At 42.0% G+C, this 19,189-nt stretch overlaps 1 protein-coding gene across 1 annotated transcript; it reads left to right on the plus strand.

The window, feature by feature from the left end:
- Positions 1 to 200: 200 nt before the first annotated feature.
- LOC124646759 (GDSL esterase/lipase At1g09390-like) lies at positions 201 to 1,405 on the plus strand. The gene is made up of 2 exons (XM_047186828.1): positions 201 to 432; positions 525 to 1,405. The coding sequence occupies exons 1-2, from the start codon at positions 201 to 203 to the stop codon at positions 1,403 to 1,405; spliced, it is 1,113 nt and encodes a 370-aa protein (XP_047042784.1).
- Positions 1,406 to 19,189: the final 17,784 nt, after the last annotated feature.

The following is a 19,189-nucleotide window of genomic DNA, read 5'->3' on the forward strand; positions in this document are numbered from 1 at the left end:
GAGACTTAGGAAGAAACCCATGCATCAAGATGGATCAGATCCAAGTCCAATTGTACCAGTTGAGATTATTAAAAGAAAAGGTCGACCAAGACGTCCTACACTTCACACGCTCTAATTAGTCAACTTCACACCAGTATAAGGAAACCGATGGAGATGAGAAGTTGAGATCAAAGCAAATTAATCGAGGGGATCTGATAAGAATGCTTCGCGGGCTTGCGATCCTCGCGGTCGTCGTTGTCGTGCTGCAGGGCTGTGAACTCCCACGCAGGACGGACGGCAGGTGCGTCCTGTTCAACTTTGGGGACTCCAACTCCGACACGGGCTCACTCCCCGCCGCCTATGGCTTCTACCTCGGCCCGCCCGCCGGCCGCCGCTTCTTCCACCGGACTACCGGCCGCTGGTCCGACGGCCGCCTCTACATCGACTTCATCGGTACGTACCTCCAGCCCAAAACATCACTCGGTCCATTCCACCTGCAAAGCATAGCTCAACTCCGACGTGCTGTCGATCGCCTGTTTGTGCAGCCGAGAGCCTCGGGATCAGTTACCTGAGCCCGTACCTGGAGTCGTCGGGCTCCAACTTCACAGATGGCGTGAATTTCGCGGTAGCCGGAGCGGCGGCGGCGAGCAACCAGAGCGCCATTCCGTTCCCCATGGCCACGCAGGTGAACCAGTTCCTGCACTTCAAGAACCGGACCCGGGACCTCCGGCCGCTGGAGCTGGGCTCCATGCTCCAGGAGGAGGACTTCCGGGGAGCCGTGTACTCCATCGACGTCGGCCAGAACGACATCGCGCTCGCCTTCCTCGCGAACCTCACGCTGCCGGAGATTGTCGCCGACGGCGGCCCGCTCACTGCCGCTGCCGCCAAGGTAGAAGACGCCGTCCGGGCGCTGTACGGCGCCGGCGGGCGCAAGTTCTGGGTGTACAACACGGGGCCCCTAGGGTGCCTGCCGCAGACACTAGCACTGCGGCAGAAGCCCGGCGACGAGGTCGACCCCGTCGGATGCCTCGCTGCCTACAACACCGCCGCCAGGGCGCTCAACGCCGGCCTGGCCGCTGCGTGCCGCCGGCTCGCGGACGAGTACGGGAGGGGCGAGCGCGCGGACCGCGCCACCGTGGTGTGCACCGACATGTATGCCATCAAGTACGACCTGTTCGCCAACCACTCCCAGTACGGCTTCGAGCGGCCGCTGATGGCGTGCTGCGGCAACGGCGGGCCGCCGTACAACTACGTGAACCTCAAGACGTGCGGGCAGCCAACGGCGACGGCGTGCCCAGAGGGGGAGAGGTACGTCAGCTGGGACGGCGTGCACTATACCGAGGACGCCAACACCATTGTTGCCTCCAAGATACTCTCTGGCGACTTCTCCGAGCCGTGCGCCAAGCTCGACGCGCTCTGCACATGAGATGACGAGAACGACCTATTTTATAAGAATATTTAGTTTCAAACCTTGTATGAATGTGAGTGCGGTATTTACGGTTGAACTTGGTTGTTGATTTTAGGTCATCTCCAATGGTCACCCATTTAATCTGCATGTCTGAATGTGATGTGTTGCGGATAAAACCGCGGCCCAACACGGTGATCCATATGAGCGGCTGTCCACGTGGTTGTCTAGCTATAAATTTAGACCGGCTTTCGGTGGGCGCGGACATAGCATGAACACCGCTCGTGTCCTCACTTGTCCCCCCTCTAGGCCGCTAGTCGGCGTCCCATCCTTTTTAATTCCACCCTCCGCTCTCGCTGCCAGCCCGCGACAACCCATTTGGCTATGTATCCGACACCCACCGCAAGCATGGCCGAGTCCAGTGCTTTTTGCTGGGCGAGGTCGGGTGGTCTTGCCATCGCTGGAGTACCTCCACTGCAGCCTCTGCCGTTCCTATCATATTTATTCGTGGCTCCGCCCCAACACCACCGCCGTCAGGGCTACCTTCCCCGGCACCGGAAGAGGTGTGTTTCGCTTGCCTGCTTCTTTTTTTTGGCCAGGGAGTCGTCGCGTAGGCCTCCTCCACGGCCGGGGCTAGAGCCGATTGCGCCGGCTGAATCGAGCCGTGGCCGGAGGAGCTCCACGCCACCTGGGAGGCGGCGGCCCTCGCGATTCCGCCGAACCAAGGGCGGCAAACGATAGCTACCAGGATGACGCGCACTGCCGTTAAGCTCTTCCACGGGTCGATTTTGACAAAACTAACCTAAATCTGGAAAAATCTCACAAAATAACCTGGTTCTGAAAAGATTTCACAAAATAACCTTTTGCTTGGCTCCGCACCAGATGGAGCCAAACTCAATAGCACGGCTCCGTTCTAGGTGGAGTCAAACTCAATAGCACGGCTCCGTTCCGAATGGAGCCAAGGTCAGAAGCACAACGCCATCCCTAGCGGAGCCAAGCTCAGTAGCACGGCTCCGTCCCAGGCGGAGCCAAACTTAGTAGCACGGCTCCATCCCAGGTGGAGCCAAGGTCCTTAGCCGTTTTCAAAAAATAATTGGGAGTACATGGTTCATGCAACTAACAAGGACAAAGGTTATCAAGCCCAACGGAGAGGTTTGCATCATCTCAGACCGCCACAAAAAGATACTCAACACAATTATTTTTTATTATATGTTTATTTTAATTTAGGTGGTTATGTGTGCAAAATTAGAAATGTACCATAGCAAGTCTCTATTCTTCTCAATTTGTTATTAATTGTTCCTTGACATTACTCTTTTGAACTGCGGTGACACGTCAACATAGAGTGCGATCTCGGTGTGGTCCGTACCTCCGGCGTCGTTGCCATACATGTCTGATGACCCACAAGAATAGGGGGTGTATCATATTACATCCGATAAATAAGAGTGTCGAACCCAACAAGGAGCAGAAGATGTTGACAAGCAGTTTTGATCAAGGATTCACTGTAAATACTAGCAAACAGATTTTCAGGGGGTTTTGATATTGTAAATAAATAAAATACGAGTAAATAAAAGACAGTAATAATAATTACAACGAGTGGTCCAATCCTTTCTAGAGCAAAGGACAAGCCGATTGTTTTACTTATGAAGTCTAAACGTTCCTAAGAACACACGGGAATTTCCGCAAGTGCTTTCGCTTCACGCGGCTGAATAATCTTTATCGGTTTGGTAGGTGTTGTGTGGGCGAACCTATGCTAATGCACTACAGTCTTAAACTTTGAGATCCTACACTCCCTCATGCACTGGTTTCCTAACGGGGGTTTAGGTTTTTGTCATTCCAGCAACCGCACAATTAGTAGCCAAATACACGATACAGGCCCATAAAGGTGAATATCATGTAGTCGACGTTCACATAACACCACTAGAATAATATCACCACAATTTAAATATCAAACAATTAAATATTACTCAACATAATTCCACTACTAACATCTTGACTTCTCCTATGTCCTCAAGAACTAAACGAACTACTCACAAGCATCATATGAATCATAATCATAGGTAATAAAATAATGAATAACAATCTGGACATAAACCTTAATCCAATGGTTTCACTCAATAGCATCAACTATGCGGTGACCCAGCATACCACTGTTCATTGGTAGTACGCAAGTCGTTGACATAACACAAGTGAAAGGACATGGAAAATATAAGTAAAGAATATTTTCTGAATTATTTCTGTTCGTTGGTTTATAGTTGAATAAATGTGCATGTGTTGTTGTAAGGAATACCATGTTGAGATCTTTTATAAGATCTAGTATTTGATCCTCACTTAAGGTGTTGTTATACACTAGTAGGAAAGCCTCATCAGTGGCGCACGAAAACTTGATTCTGTGGCGCACGGGTGGTGCGCCACAGAAACGTCGCCACAAAAATAGTGTTTCTGTGGCGCACCTGACCATGCGCCATAGAATTAAGGTGTTCTGTGGCGCACTCGGGCCAGCTGCGCCACAGAAATAGGTGCACCACTGAATTCTATTTTGGTGCGCCACAGAAGAATGAACAGGTATACTCGATTTTGTGCTCCCTGGTGTATTATACAAGTTTTATACAGGTTTTGTACACAGTATACAGGTATAATATAGACAGATAGATAGATATAATATGGACACATATAACATAGCAACATTTTACATCATCATCACAGTACTTAGAGCCCGATCGAGATACATATATAGTGGCAAGTGTCAAATGTTTTGCATACAACTCTTAATTCATGCAAAATTCACAATTTCGAGATACAAAGTAGTCTTCATCCGGCCGGTTCCTCCTTTGCTCCCTCCTCTCTACCCACCAGACTCGCTTGCATCGGGGTCTTCATCCGGTTCCTACTATGATTAAAATGGAAGAAAGTGAGACCAACAAGTCCGATGCATAAGAGAAATGGAATAAATGCCTCATACATTGTTGGTGAACACAAATATTAACATTCCGGGATGGCGTCAGTGAGACCAAGTCCGATGCACAAGAGATTGATATTTGTGCTATCTTACCAGGCTCACTTACGCCACCCCAGAGTGTACGGTGACCAAACATTTTAATCATCGGCATTTTGAAAATACCAAAGTAAATGGAATGACAAAATGAAATAAGTGCCTCATACATTGTAGTAACCAAGTGATGCTGGCAAGAGAGAGGCCAAGCCCGAGCTAGTCAATCCAGTAGAGATGGATATGCATAAGTAAGCAAGAACACATAGCCTATCCAAGTTAACCAGATAAAACCAACCTTGACAGCCAACTTAATTACCTAGCATCACCGTACCTAGTATTTTAAACCATCAGAAACTTCCCATTTTCTTCAAAGGATAACACAATGGCATTTATTTACATGATCCCCTAGTGTGTATATCTCTATTTTCATCAAAGCCAACAAGAAATAGAAATTTATCATTACCCAGTTGAGTTCAAAACAAAGCTGGGGTACCATAAGGGATTACTCATCACTTGGTAGTAACCAAGTGATACTGGCAAGAGAGAGGCCAAGCCTGAGCTAGTCAATCCAGTAGAGATGGATATGCATAAGTAAGCAAGAACACATAGCCTATCCAAGTTAACCAGATAAAACCAACCTTGACAGCCAACTTAATTACCTAGCATCACCTAGTCTTTTAAACCATCAGAAACTTCCCATTTTCTTCAAAGGATAACACAGTAGCATTCATTTACATGATCCCCTAGTGTGTATATCTCTATTTTCATCAAAGCCAACAAGAAATAGAAATTTATCATTACTCAGTTGAGTTCAAAACAAAGTTGGGGTACCATAAGGGATTACTCATCACTTGGTAGTAACCAAGTGATGCTGGCAAGAGAGAGGCCAAGCCTGAGCTAGTCAATCCAGTAGAGATGGATATGCATAAGTAAGCAACTTAATAACCTAGCATCACCTAGTCTTTTAAACCATCAGAAACATCCCATTTTCTTCAAAGGATACCACAGTGGCATTCATTTACATGATTCCCTAATGTGAATATCTCCATTTTCACCAATTATCCAACTATGAGATGCAACCAGTGGCAGTAGCAAGAGCTAATGAGGTCACAGCACAGCACATCACAAGCAATCACACCAGTGAACCACTACTGAGTTGAGTTCAAAACAAAGCTAGGGTACCCAACTCTAGTTGGCTTCCATCCAAGCTTCAATAACACATCATAAGCAACAACAACAGCACATCAACATCAGCACAATGAGCCAACATCAAGCATAGCACAGCAACATCAGCACAACAGCAGCTGGAGCTTCATGCTGCAAGGGTTACAAGCACAGCAACAACACAACAACATCATTTCGTCGAGCACAACAACAACACAACAACAACATTTCGTCGAGCACCTTGTGGTCGCGCGGGAGAGGAATTAAGAGGGAGGGGAGGGGAGGGGAGGGGAGGGGAGGGGAGAGAGATCAGCGACGACAGGGGTGGAGGAGGAGGTTGACGATGACGGCAGGGGTGGAGGAGGAGGAGGACACGGCGGCTCCTCCACCTTCATGCGACGCCGGCCCCTCCTCGCGGCGGCCCCTCCTCGCCGTAGCGGCAGCTTGTGCTGCAGGTGGCGGGGATGGGAGGAGCGTGGCGGCATGCGGCCCTGATACGCATAGATGCACACGTCCGTTGGGAACCCCAAGTGGAAGGTATGATGCGTATAGAAGCAAGTTTCCCTTAGTATGAAACCAAGGTTATCGAACCAGTAGGAGCCAAGAAGCACGTGAAGGTTGTTGGTGGAGGAGTGTAGTGCGCGCAACACCGATGAAACCGGCGCCAACGTGGAACCTGCACAACACAATCAAGATACTTTGCCCCAACGTAACAGTGAGGTTGTCAATCTCACCGGCTTGCTGAAAACAAAGGATTAAACGTATCGAGTGGAAAATGGTGTTTGTTTGCAAAAAACAGTAAGAACAGTAGAATGTATTCAGATGTAAAAGAATGGACCGGGGTCCACAGTTCACTAGTGGTGTCTCTCCAATAAGATAACTAACATGCTTGGGTGAACAAATTACAGGCGGGCAATTGACAAATAAAGATTCAATACATACCAATGATGATTACTATGTGATTTAATCAGGGCATTACGACAAAGTACATAGACCGCTATCCGGCATGCATCTATGCCTAAATAATCCACCTTCGGGTTATCATCCGAACCCCTTCCAGTATTAAGTTGTAAACAACAGATAATTGCATTAAGTATGGTGCGTAATGTAATCAACACAAATATCCTTAGACAAAGCATCAATGTTTTATCCCTAGTAGCAACAGCACATCCACAACCTACATCCACAACCTTAGAACTTTCTGTTACTGTCCCAGATTCAATGGAGGCATGAACCCACTATCGAGCAAAATTACTCCCTCTTGGAGTTACAAGTATCAACTTGGCCAGAGCCTCTACTAGCAACGGAGAGCATGCAAGAACATAAACAACACATATATGATAGATTGATAATCAACTTGACATAGTATTCTATATTCATCGGATCCCACCAAACACAACATGTAGCATTACAAATAGATGATCTTGATCATGTTAGGCAGCTCACAAGATCTAAACATGATAGCACAAGTGTAGAAGACAACCATCTAGCTACTGCTATGGACCCATAGTCCAAGGATGAACTACTCACGCATCAATCCGGAGGCGGGCATGATGATGTAGAGCCCCTCCGGTGATGATTCCCCTCTCCGGCATATGAGATGAATGGAGTGATCTGAACAAAAGATTGCTAACAAAGATAATGACTAAACAAATGAATCATATAGCAAAACTTTTCATGAATAGTACTTTCAAGACAAGCATCAATAAGAGTTGCATAAGAGCTAACTCATAAGCAATAAATTCTAAGTAGAATGCATTGAAGCAACACAAAGGATGATTAAGTTTCAGCAATTGCTTTCAACTTGTAACATGTATATCTCATGGATATTTGTCAACATAGAGTAATATAACAAGTGCAATAAGTAAACATGTAAGAATCAATGCACACGAGTTAACACAAGTGTTTGCTTCTAAGATAGAAAGAAGTGGGTAAACTGACTCAACAATAAAGTAAAAGAATGGCCCTTCGCAGAGGAAGCATGGATTACTATTTTTGTGCTAGAGCTTTTGTTTTGAAAACATAGAAACAATTTTGTCAACGATAGTAATAATTCATATGTGCTATGCATAATACTTCCTACAAGTTGCATGTCTCATGCATAGAGCACTAATAGTGCTCGCACCTTGTCCTAATCAGCTCGGAAAACACGGATTATCATCGCATAACATATGTTTCAACCAAGTGTCACAAAGGGGTACCTCTATGCCGCTTGTACAAAGGTCTAAGGAGAAAGCATGCATTGGATTTCTCGCTTTTGATTATTCTCAACTTAGACATCTATACCGGGACAACATAGACAACAGATAATGGACTCCTCTTTTAATGCTTAAGCATTCAACAACAACTAGTATTCTCATAAGAGATTGAGGTTGTATGTCCAAAACTGAAACTTCCACCATGATACATGGCTTTAGTTGGCTTCCCAATGTTCTTCTCTAACATATGCATACTCAAACCATTTGATCATGAAATCGCACTTACTTCAGACAAGACGAACATGCATAGCATCTCACATGATATCCAAAACGAAGGTAAAGTTGATGGCGTCCCCAGAAACATGGTTACCGCTCAACAAGCAACTTATAAGAATTAAGACACATAACTACATATTCATCACCACAATAGTTTTTAAGCTATTTGTACCATGAGCTATATATTGCAAAGATAAAGGAATGAAATTTTAAAGGTAGCACTCAAGTAATTTACTTTGGAATGGCAGAAAAATACCACATAATAGGTAGATATGGTGGACACAAATGGCATGGGGTTTTGGCTCAAGGTGTTTGGATGCACGAGAAGCATTTCCTCTCATTACAAGGTTTGGGCTAGCAAGATTGTTTGAAGCAAACACAAGTATGAATAGGTACAGCAAAATTTACACAAGAACATATTGCAAGCATTATAAGGCTCTACACTGTCTTCCTTGTTGTTCAAACACTTTACCCGAAAATATCTAAACTTAGAGAGACCAATCATGCAAACCGAATTAAAAAATCTCTACGGTAGTTCTTCATTAATAGATTAAACTACATGATGCAAGAGCTTAAACATGATCTATGAGAGCTCAAACAATTGCCAAGTTATTCCAAACCATATGCAGCATTTTCTGATTCAAACCAAATAGCAATTTAACGAAGCAATTTCAGTCTTCGCCATGAACATTAAAGCACAATTAAGAACACAAGTGTTCCATATGAAAAAGCGGAGCGTAATATCTCCAATATAAGAATGGTGGGATCCAACTTTATTCAAACCAAAACGAAAATAAAAGCAAACCGACGCTCCAAGTAAAGAACATAAGATGTGATGGAATAAAAATATAGTTTCACTAGAAGTGACCTGATAATGTTGTCGATGAAGAAGGGGATGCCTTGGGCATCCCCAAGCTTAGATGCTTGAGTCTTCTTAAAATATGCAGGGATGAACGACCGGGGCATCCCCAAGCTTAGACCTTTCACTCTTCTTGATCATAGTATATCATCATCTTCTCTTGACCCTTGAAAACTTCCTCCACACCAAACTTCAAGCAAACTCATTAGAGGGTTAGTGCATAATCAAAAACTCACATATTCAGAGGTGACACAATCATTCTTAACACTTCTGGACATTGCACAAAGCTTCTGAAAGTTAATGGAACAAAGAAACTCATTCAACATAGCAAAAGCGGCAATGCGAAATAAAAGACAGAATCTGTCAAAAACAGAACAGTCCGTAAAGACGAATCTGGCAGGGGCACTTAACTTGCTCAAATGGAAAAACTCAAAACTAATGAAAGTTGCGTACATATATGAGGATCACACTCGTAAATTTGCAGATTTTTTTTTGATTTTTGTACAGGGAAATCTGTACGAATTCGTGACAGACAGCAATGCTGTTTCTGCGCAGCGATCCAAATCTAGCATCAACTTTAGCATAGAAACTTTACTTGGCACAAAAACATGATAAGGAGAGGTTGCTACAGTAGTAAACAGCTTCCAAGACTCAACAATACAGTAAATAAAATAAAACATGGGTTATCTCCCAAGAAGTGCTTTTCTTTAACGCCTTTCAGCTAGGCGCATAAAGTGCAAATCAAGTAACATCAAGAGAAGAAGCATCAACATCATAACTTGTTCTAATAATAGAATAAAAAGGCAACTTCATTCTCTTTCTAGGGAAGTGTTCCATACCTTTCTTGAGAGGAAATTGATATTTAATATTACCTTCCTTTATATCAATAACAGCACCAACGGTTCGAAGAAAAGGTCTTCCCAACACAACAGGACAAGATGCATTGCATTCGATATCCAAGACAACAAAATCAACGGGGACAAGGTTATTGTTAACCGTAATGCGAACATTATCAATCCTCCCCAAAGGTTTTTTTAACATTATCAGCGAGATTAACATCTAAATAACAATTCTTCAATGGTGGCAAGTCAAGCATATCATAAATTTTCTTAGGCATAACAGAAATACTTGCACCAAGATCACACAGAGCATTACATTCAAAATCATTGAATTTCATCTTAATGATGGGCTCCCAACCATCTTCTAACTTTCTAGAAATAGAAGCTTCAAGTTTTACTTTCTCTTCCCTAGCTTTAATGAGAGCATTTGTAATATGTTTTGTAAAGGCTAAATTTATAGCACTAGCATTGGGACTTCTAGCAAGTTTTTGTAAGAACTTTATAACTTCAGTAATATGAAAATCATCAAAATCTAAACCATTATGTTCTACATCAATGGAATCATTGTTACCAATATTTTGAAAAATTTCAGCAGTTTTATCACAAGCAGTTTCAGGCAATTTTGCGTGCTTTGTACTAGGAGTAGAAACATTGCCAACACCAATTATTTTACCATTGATAGTAGAAGGTGTAGCAACATGTGTAGAATCAACATTACTAGTGGTGGTAATACTCCATAGTTTAGCTACATTATTCTCTTTAGCAAGTTTTTCTTTTTCTTCTCTATCCCACCTAGCATGCAATTCAGCCAACATTCTAATATTATCATTAATTCAAACTTGGATGGCATTTGTTTTAGCAAACCTAGCATCTTTAACTTCCTCAGGCATAACTTTCAATTTTAAAATATTAACATCAAGAGCAAGATTATCAACCTTAGAAGCAAGAACATCAATTTTACTAAGCTTTTCTTCAACAGTTTTATTGGAAGCAGTTTGTGTGCTAATAAATTCTTTAAGCATCACTTCAAGACCAGAGGGTACACTCTTATTATTGTTGTAAGAATTACCATAAGAATTACCATAACCATTACCATTATTAGAAGGATATGGCCTATAGTTGTTGTTACCATAATTATTCCTATAAGCATTGTTGTTGAAATTGTTACTCTTTATGAAATTCACATCAACATTTTCTTCTTGAGCAACCAATGAAGCTAAAGGAACATTATTAGGATCAATATGAGATCTACCATTTGCAAGCATAGACATAATAGCATCAATCTTATCACCCAAAGAAGAGGTTTCTTCGACAGAATTTACCTTCTTACCTTGAGGAGTTCTTTCAGTGTGCCATTCAGAGTAATTGATAATCATATCATCAAGAATTTTAGTCGCGGCGCCCAGGGTGATGGACATAAAAGTACCTCCAGCAGCTGAATCCAATAGGTTTCTCGAGGAAAAATTCAATCCTGCATAAAAGGTTTGGATGATCATCCAAGTAGTCAGTCCATGGGTTGGGCAATTCTTTACCAAAGATTTCATTCTCTCCCATGCTTGAGCAACATGTTCATTATCAAATTGTTTAAAGTTCATGATGCTACTTCTCAAAGATATAATCTTAGCAGGAGGATAATATTTACTAATAAAAGCATCTTTACATTTAGTCCATGAATCAATACTATTTTTAGGCAAAGAAAGCAACCAATCTTTAGCTCTTCCTCTTAGTGAGAAAGGAAACAATTTCAGTTTTATAATATCACCATCTATATCCTTATACTTTTGCATTTCACAAAGTTCAACAAAATTATTAAGATGGGCAGCAGCATCATCAGTACTAACACCAGAAAATTGCTCTCTCATAACAAGATTCAGTAAAGCGGGTTTAATTTCATAGAATTCTGATGTACTAGCAGGTGGAGCAATAGGAGTACTTATAAAATCATTATTATTTGTGCTAGTGAAATCACACAACTTAGTATTTTCAGGAGTACGTACCCATTATAACAGTAATAAAGTAAACTAAACAAGTAGAATAAAATAAAGACAAGTAACTAATTTTTTTGTGTTTTGATATAGAACTAATAAATAAGACAGAAAGTAAAGTAACTAATTTTTTGTGTGTTTTTAATATGTAGCAAACAAGACAGTAAATAAAATAAATTAAAGCAAGATAAAAACAAAGTAAAGAGATTGGAAGTGGAGACTCCCCTTGCAGCGTGTCTTGATGTCCCCGGCAACGGCGCCAGAAATTTAGCTTGATACGCGTAGATGCACACGTCCGTTGGGAACACCAAGTGGAAGGTATGATGCATATAGAAGCAAGTTTCCCTCAGTATGAAACCAAGGTTATCGAACCAGTAGGAGCCAAGAAGCACGTGAAGGTTGTTGGTGGAGGAGTGTAGTGCGGCGCAACACCAGTGAAACCGGCGCCAACGTGGAACCTGCACAACACAATCAAGATACTTTGCCCCAACGTAACAGTGAGGTTGTCAATCTCACCGGCTTGCTGAAAACAAAGGATTAAACGTATCGAGTGGAAAATGGTGTTTGTTTGCAAAAAACAGTAAGAACAGTAGAATGTATTCAGATGTAAAAGAATGGACCGGGGTCCACAGTTCATTAGTGGTGTCTCTCCAATAAGATAACTAACATGCTGGGTGACCAAATTACAGGCGGACAATTGACAAATAAAGATTCAATACATACCAATGATGATTACTATGTGATTTAATCAGGGCATTACGACAAAGTACATAGACCGCTATCCAGCATGCATCTATGCCTAAATAATCCACCTTCGAGGTTATCATCCGAACCCCTTCCAATATTAAGTTGTAAACAACAGATAATTGCATTAAGTATGGTGCGTAATGTAATCAACACAAATATCCTTAGACAAAGCATCAATGTTTTATCCCTAGTAGCAACAGCACATCCACAACCTTAGAACTTTCCGTCACTGTCCCAGATTCAATGGAGGCATGAACCCACTATCGAGCAAAATTACTCCCTCTTGGAGTTACAAGTATCAACTTGGCCAGAGCCTGTACTAGCAACGGAGAGCATGCAAGAACATAAACAACACATATGTAATAGATTGATAATAAACTTGACATAATATTCTATATTCATCGGATCCCGCCAAACACAACATGTAGCATTACAAATAGATGATCTTGATCATGTTAGGCAGCTCACAAGATCTATTCAATGATAGCACAAGCGGAGAAGACAACCATCTAGCTACTGCTATGGACCCATAGTCCAAGGATGAACTACTCACGCATCAATCCGGAGGCGGGCATGATGATGTAGAGCCCTCCGGTGATGATTGATACGTCCAAAACGTATCTACTTTCCCGAACACTTTTGCTATTGTTTTGCCTCTAATTTGTGTATTTTGGATACAACTAACACGGACTAACGCTGTTTTCAGCAGAATTGCTCTGGTGTCTCGTTTTTGTGCAGAAATCCAACTTTCAGGAAAAACCTCGGAATTTATACAGAAGGCCCTATTTTCCCAGAAGACTCACGGAGCCAGAAGGGCAAGCCAGGTGGGGGCACGAGGGCCCCACACACTAGGCCGGCGCGGCCCAGGAGGGGCCCGCGCGGCCCTAGTGTGTGGCCCCCTCGGCTGGCCCCCGACGCCCTCCTTCGGACTACTTATCGCCCTCGACCTAAAAACGCACGGAGAGAAGTCGAAGTCGCCAGAAACCCTCCAGAGAGCCGCCACATCGCGAAACTCCGTCTCGGGAGCCAGAAGTCTCCGTTCTGGCACTCCGCCGGGACGGGGAATTGGAGGAGATCTTCACCGCCATCACCACCAACGCCTCTCCATCGACCAGCCATGTTTCCCCCATCCATGTGTGAGTAATTCCCCCGCTGTAGGCTGAAGGGGATGGTAGGGATTGGATGAGATTGGTCATGTAATAGTCATAAGATTGTTAGGGCATAGTGCCTAGTATCCGTAGATGTCACTTTTATGATATTGTTGCAACTTGTTATGCTTAATGCTTGTCACTAGGGCCCGAGTGCCATGATCTCAGATCTGAACATGTTATTGATTCATGAAGATATTCATTGTTTATGATCTTACCTGCAAGTTGTATACACATGTCGCTGTCCGGAACCAATGGCCCCGAAGTGACAGAAATCGGGACAACCGGAGGGAATGGTAGTGATGTGAGGATCACATGTGTTCACGGAGTGTTAATGCTTTGCTCCGGTACTCTATTAAAAGGAGTACCTTAATTTTCAGTAGTTTCCCTAGAGGCCCGGCTGCCACCGGCTGGTAGGACAAAAGATGTTGTGCAAGTTTCTCATTGCGAGCACGTACGACTATATATGGAACACATGCCTATTGATTGATTAGTACTTGGATACCGTTTTATTATTATCTGCAAATGCCCCTGCTTTGATTGTTATATGAGTTTCTCTCATCCATGCAACGCCCGTTAATCCGTCCATGTGCCTACAGTATTTTAATCCTGCTTGTTTACTATAATCACTACTTGTTGTCTTTATTTCACCGCTGTTGTTATTTCACTAATCCTACTTGCTATAAAACTGTTACTACTGATAAACTCTTGCGAGCAAGTCTCGTTTCCAGTGCAGCTGAATTGACAACTCCGCTGTTAAGGCTTACAAGTATTCTTTGTCTCCCCTTGTGTCGAATCAATAAATTGGGTAATACTTCCCTCGAAGACCATTGCGATCCCCTATACTTGTGGGTCATCAAGACTATTTTACGGCGCCGTTGCCGGGGAGCATAGCTTTATTTGGAAGTTCACTTGGATTGATATTGTTCGCTGCAATTCTCCATCATGGGTAAACCTCGCGATACTAAGATCGCCATATTACCATCCACTACAAGAAAAGGTACAACTCTTAGTACCTCTGCTGCTCTTGATTCACCATCTGTGATAAGTAAACTTGTTTCACCACCACAAGCTTCAAATCGCTGGTACTTCGCTGAATCTGAAAATTCCTCTTATAATTGTGATGATGCTTCTGCTGTGCTTGATAATGATGGTTCGTTAGGATCATTTCTAGATGCTACAATTGCTAGGTCTAGGCAAACTGAAAATACTGAAACTCCTAATGAAAATGCTGCTACACCTGTTAATTCACACGAGTCACGTTGAATATTCTAGTGATGATCTTGATGAAGATTATGTAGAGCTTGATGATGATTTTATTGAAAAATGCAATGCTACTACTGATGCAAGAAAAATTAAAAAGTTGCTTGCGAGAACATGCTTTGTTAGATATAAACTATCTCCCGATCCTAAATTTGCCACATCTCCTATAAACATTAAGGATAAAGATTATGATTTTTCTCTTGATCTATCTCATATAGCTATTGTTGAGAAAACACCCTTTTGTGGTACTGAAAAAGAAAGTGCTGTTGAACACATGATTGAGTTATCTACTCTTAGTGGCTTGTTTTCTGATGATGTCAAGATGCGTACTTATTTTGTCGCTAAAATTTTTCCTTTCTCATTAAAGGATGATGCTAAAACTTGGTATAATAATTTGCCTCCTGGTTCTATTAAAAGTCCAAAAGAATTGCTTGATGTTTTCTTCCGGAAATACTTTCCTGCTAGTGCTCAACATATTGCTTTGCAGAGAATTTATAATTTTGACCAGGGAAGATGGAGAGAAATTGCACGAGGCTTGGGCGAGATTTTGTTCTCTTATTAGAGCTTGGCCTGACCATGATTTGGAAAAGCATGATTTACTTGATATATTTTATAGTGGACTAACCATTGAGTCTAGGGCATACCTAGATAGTTGTGCTGGTTGTGTTTTCAGGAAAAGAACTCCAGACGACCTGAAGAATTATTGGCTAAAATAGGCCGGAATCATGATGATTGGTCTACACCTGAACCAACCCCGACACCGATAGTGAAGAAGAGGGGTATGATTAAATTAAATGATGAAGACATGAGGGAAGCCAAGAAGTCTCTTAAAGAGAAGGGTATTAAACACTGAAGATGTGAAGAATTTACCTCCTATAGAAGATTTATGTGAGATAACTCCCCCTTCATCCATGATTGAGGTACACTCTCTTCAACACTTTACTAGGGAAGATATTCAGTATTCAAAACCTCCTGCTCAATGCTTAGATGAGTTTGATAATTATATTGTTAAGCAAGAAAACTTTAATATGAGAGTAGAGAATCATTTAATGGAAAATTCTCGAGCTATTAGTGAATTGCATGATATTGTGGAGAGAACCTCCAATGATGTTAAGATACTTGTTAAACATTTTCATATGGTTCAAACTCAAATTGATCAACTTACTAAAGTGCAAAATGACTTGTTGGGAAATAATTCTAAAGAAAAACATGCTTATGAAGTAACAACTAGAGGTGGTGTTTCTACCCAGGATCCTCTATATCCTGAAGGGCATCCCAAAAGAGTTGAACAAGATTCTCAACTAACTAAAACTAGTGCTCCATCTAAGAAAAAGAAAAAGAAACATAAGAATGTTGTAGAATCCTCTGAACTTGTTAATGATCCTAATAGTATTTCTATTTCTGATGTTGAAACTGAAAGTGGTAATGAACATGATAAAGATAATGATAAGGATGATACTCCTGACAAAGAAGAGGTTGAAAAAGAACCTGAAAAGCATGCTAAAAATAAAAAGTACACTAAAGAAGATTTTATTGCTGAGAAACATGGTAATGAAAGAGAACCTTGGGTTCAAAAGCAAATGCCTTTTCCTGCTAAGAAACTAAAATCAAAGGAGGAGGAACATTATAATAAATTTTGTGATTGGATGAAACCTTTATTTTTGCAAATCCCTTTGACTGATGCTATTAAATTGCCTCCTTATTCAAAGTATATGAAAGATATTGTCTCTAACAAAAGGAAAATTCCCAATGAGGAGATTTCCACTATGATCGCTAATTACTCCTTCAGTGGTAAGATTCCAAAGAAACTTGGAGACCCAGGTATACCGACTATTCCTTGTTCCATCAAGAATAATTATGTTAGAACTGCTCTATGTGATTTGGGAGCGGGAGTTAGTGTAATGCCTTTTTCTCTTTATAAGAGACTTGATTTAGATAAGTTAATACCTACTGATATATCTTTTCAAATGGCTGATAAATCTACCGCTATTCCTGTTGGTGTATGTGAAAATGTTCCTGTTCAAGTTACTCAACATTGCTTGATATTAACTGATTTTGTTGTGTTGGAAATGCCTGAAGATGATAATATGTCCATTATTCTTGGAAGACCCTTTCTTAATACTGCGGGGGCTGTTATTGATTGCAATAAAGGCATGGTTACTTTCAATGTTGATGATAAGGAACATACTTGTCTATTTTCCCAAGAGGATTGATAAAGTATATGGAGTTAATACAATTTTTAATGTGAAAACTATCAAAGTGGGATCCATTGATTGTCCTATATATGAGCCTAAAGAAGAATATCAAACTCTTGTGATTGGATCCATATCAATTCAATATAAGGTAACATGATTGATTTGAGGTTTATTTCTTCTTATGTCATATAAAATTTATTTGGTAGCAAGACTTGATCAACCTTGTTAACAAGTATATTTTAATGCATAAGAGAGTTAAACAACATTTCTTTCCTTCTTTCTCCCTCCACTTATTTTACTTGCTGTAGCACTTTTTGTTTTGCAATATGTTTTAGTTGTTTAAGATTTTGGAAATCATTTTCCTGCGCAGTAATAATTAATTTAACACCCAGAAATGTGCATTTTTCGAAGTTCTCTAAAAATTAAAAAAATTATACTGGTAGTCCTATTTTTCGAAGAGGCACCAGGAGCACACGGGGCTGACCGGTGGGGCACCCCGGGGTGGCACCCCACAGGCCGGCGCGGCCAGCAAGGGGGGCGCGCCACCCTGGTGTGTGGGCCCCCTTTGCCCCACTTCAGCATCTCTTCCTCCCATGCTCTTCTCTCTCCCGAAAAAACTCGCACCAAGTTCCTCTCACTCGCGTTTCTGCTCAAGAACTCGCGATTTCTCGATCTCCTTGCTCAGCCCAGATTTCTGTCTGAAATTTGGCACATTTGCTCCTTGGTATGTGACTCCTTTGATTGTCCAATTAGAATTTTGTTTGGTTGAGTATATCTTGAATATTTTGCTGCTGTAGATAACATGTTTAGTGAGCTTGCATGCTTGTTCTAAGTGGTAGAAACTAGTTTTGATGCATGTTTAGTACTCTAGCAAGTTCCTATAGTAGTTCCCCTCAATTATATACCTTGAAATCAAATTTTATAATGGTTGTTGAAAAATTTCAGAAAATGGAAGGAAGTAGGCACCAACTAAACCAACAAGAATTGGAGGTGCAACAAGTCATGAGAGTTCATCGCGAAGAGGGAGTATACCCCTCTTATTACCCATGCACTGATTTTATGCGGAATGCAGGAATCCTGCAAGATGTTCAAACACTGATTTCCAATGCAGGGTTGGAAGGTTTTATTGTTGGTGAACCTCACCAATATGCTAAACTAACGGTGTCGGTTGTGCAGGATTTCGAATTTCATCGGTCTCAAACTAACCCCATGGTCCGGTACAAGATTTATAACAAAACTATCAACTTGCCTTTCAGTGATTTTTGTGCAGCAATTAGAGTGCCGCGGTGGGGATCTTGCGAGAAGGTCAGGGGAACGCCGCGGGAGCTCTCGAATCTTTATACCATGATTTGTAATGGGAGGAGCTTCTCCGATGATGGTGGTAAGATTAATGGCATTCAACAACCAGCTATCCGCTACTTCGCTTATTTCGTTACAAAGTGCGTTCTTGCTAGAAGGTATGCGAGTAAGTTGTCTGTTCAAGATATGGCCTTCTTAGCCGCCGCTTTGCAACAGGATAGGACCTATAATTTGGGTGCTTTAATAGCTTGTAGACTTGCTACTAACCGTGAGAAAGGAGGAATTTGTGGAGGTCTTATCGCCTCTCGCTTATTAGCTATGCATGGTGTAGGACCTCACCATTTAGATATTCCGCTTTCTATAGAGAAGCTTGATGTTGTTTCCATGATTAAACATGAGTTTATTTCAGATGCATCTAATTTGAACAACCTGTATTATAGGATAACTTTGTATAAGAAAAATTGGAGAATAACTAAGAAAATTGAGAAACTAGTACGATTGCCTGCACCTGCTCTGCTTAACCTTGATGCCAGGAAAGGGTGGTCGATCACAGAAAATGAGCTAAACGCATACATAGAAAGGGAAAGCCATCGTGCAAGGGAAGGCATGGAGGAGGCCGAGGAGCACCCCGACTCTTCATCCGATGCAGCGAGCTCCTCATATCAACATTATGGTCATGTGGAACCTCCACGACATTCTTCTGCGCAGGGGCCCTATTATCACTCCATGTATGATCCACCGGCGTGGAACTCCGACCCTCGTTGGGAATGAACTCCACTTAGGCCAAAAGCCTAAGCTTGGGGGAGGTATACCGGCATCACTCATTCTTTGCATATTATGGTT

This window comes from Lolium rigidum, chromosome 4, assembly GCF_022539505.1.
Source record: "Lolium rigidum isolate FL_2022 chromosome 4, APGP_CSIRO_Lrig_0.1, whole genome shotgun sequence".
In the NCBI taxonomy this organism is placed as follows: domain Eukaryota; kingdom Viridiplantae; phylum Streptophyta; class Magnoliopsida; order Poales; family Poaceae; genus Lolium; species Lolium rigidum.

Bases quoted from the DNA above. Each gene is read 5' to 3' on its own strand.
- LOC124646759 (XM_047186828.1), top strand. From the start codon at position 201: ATGCTTCGCGGGCTTGCGATCCTCGCGGTCGTCGTTGTCGTGCTGCAG. The intron at 433-524 runs GTACGTACCTCC...CTGTTTGTGCAG, and splicing joins CCTCTACATCGACTTCATCG to CCGAGAGCCTCGGGATCAGT.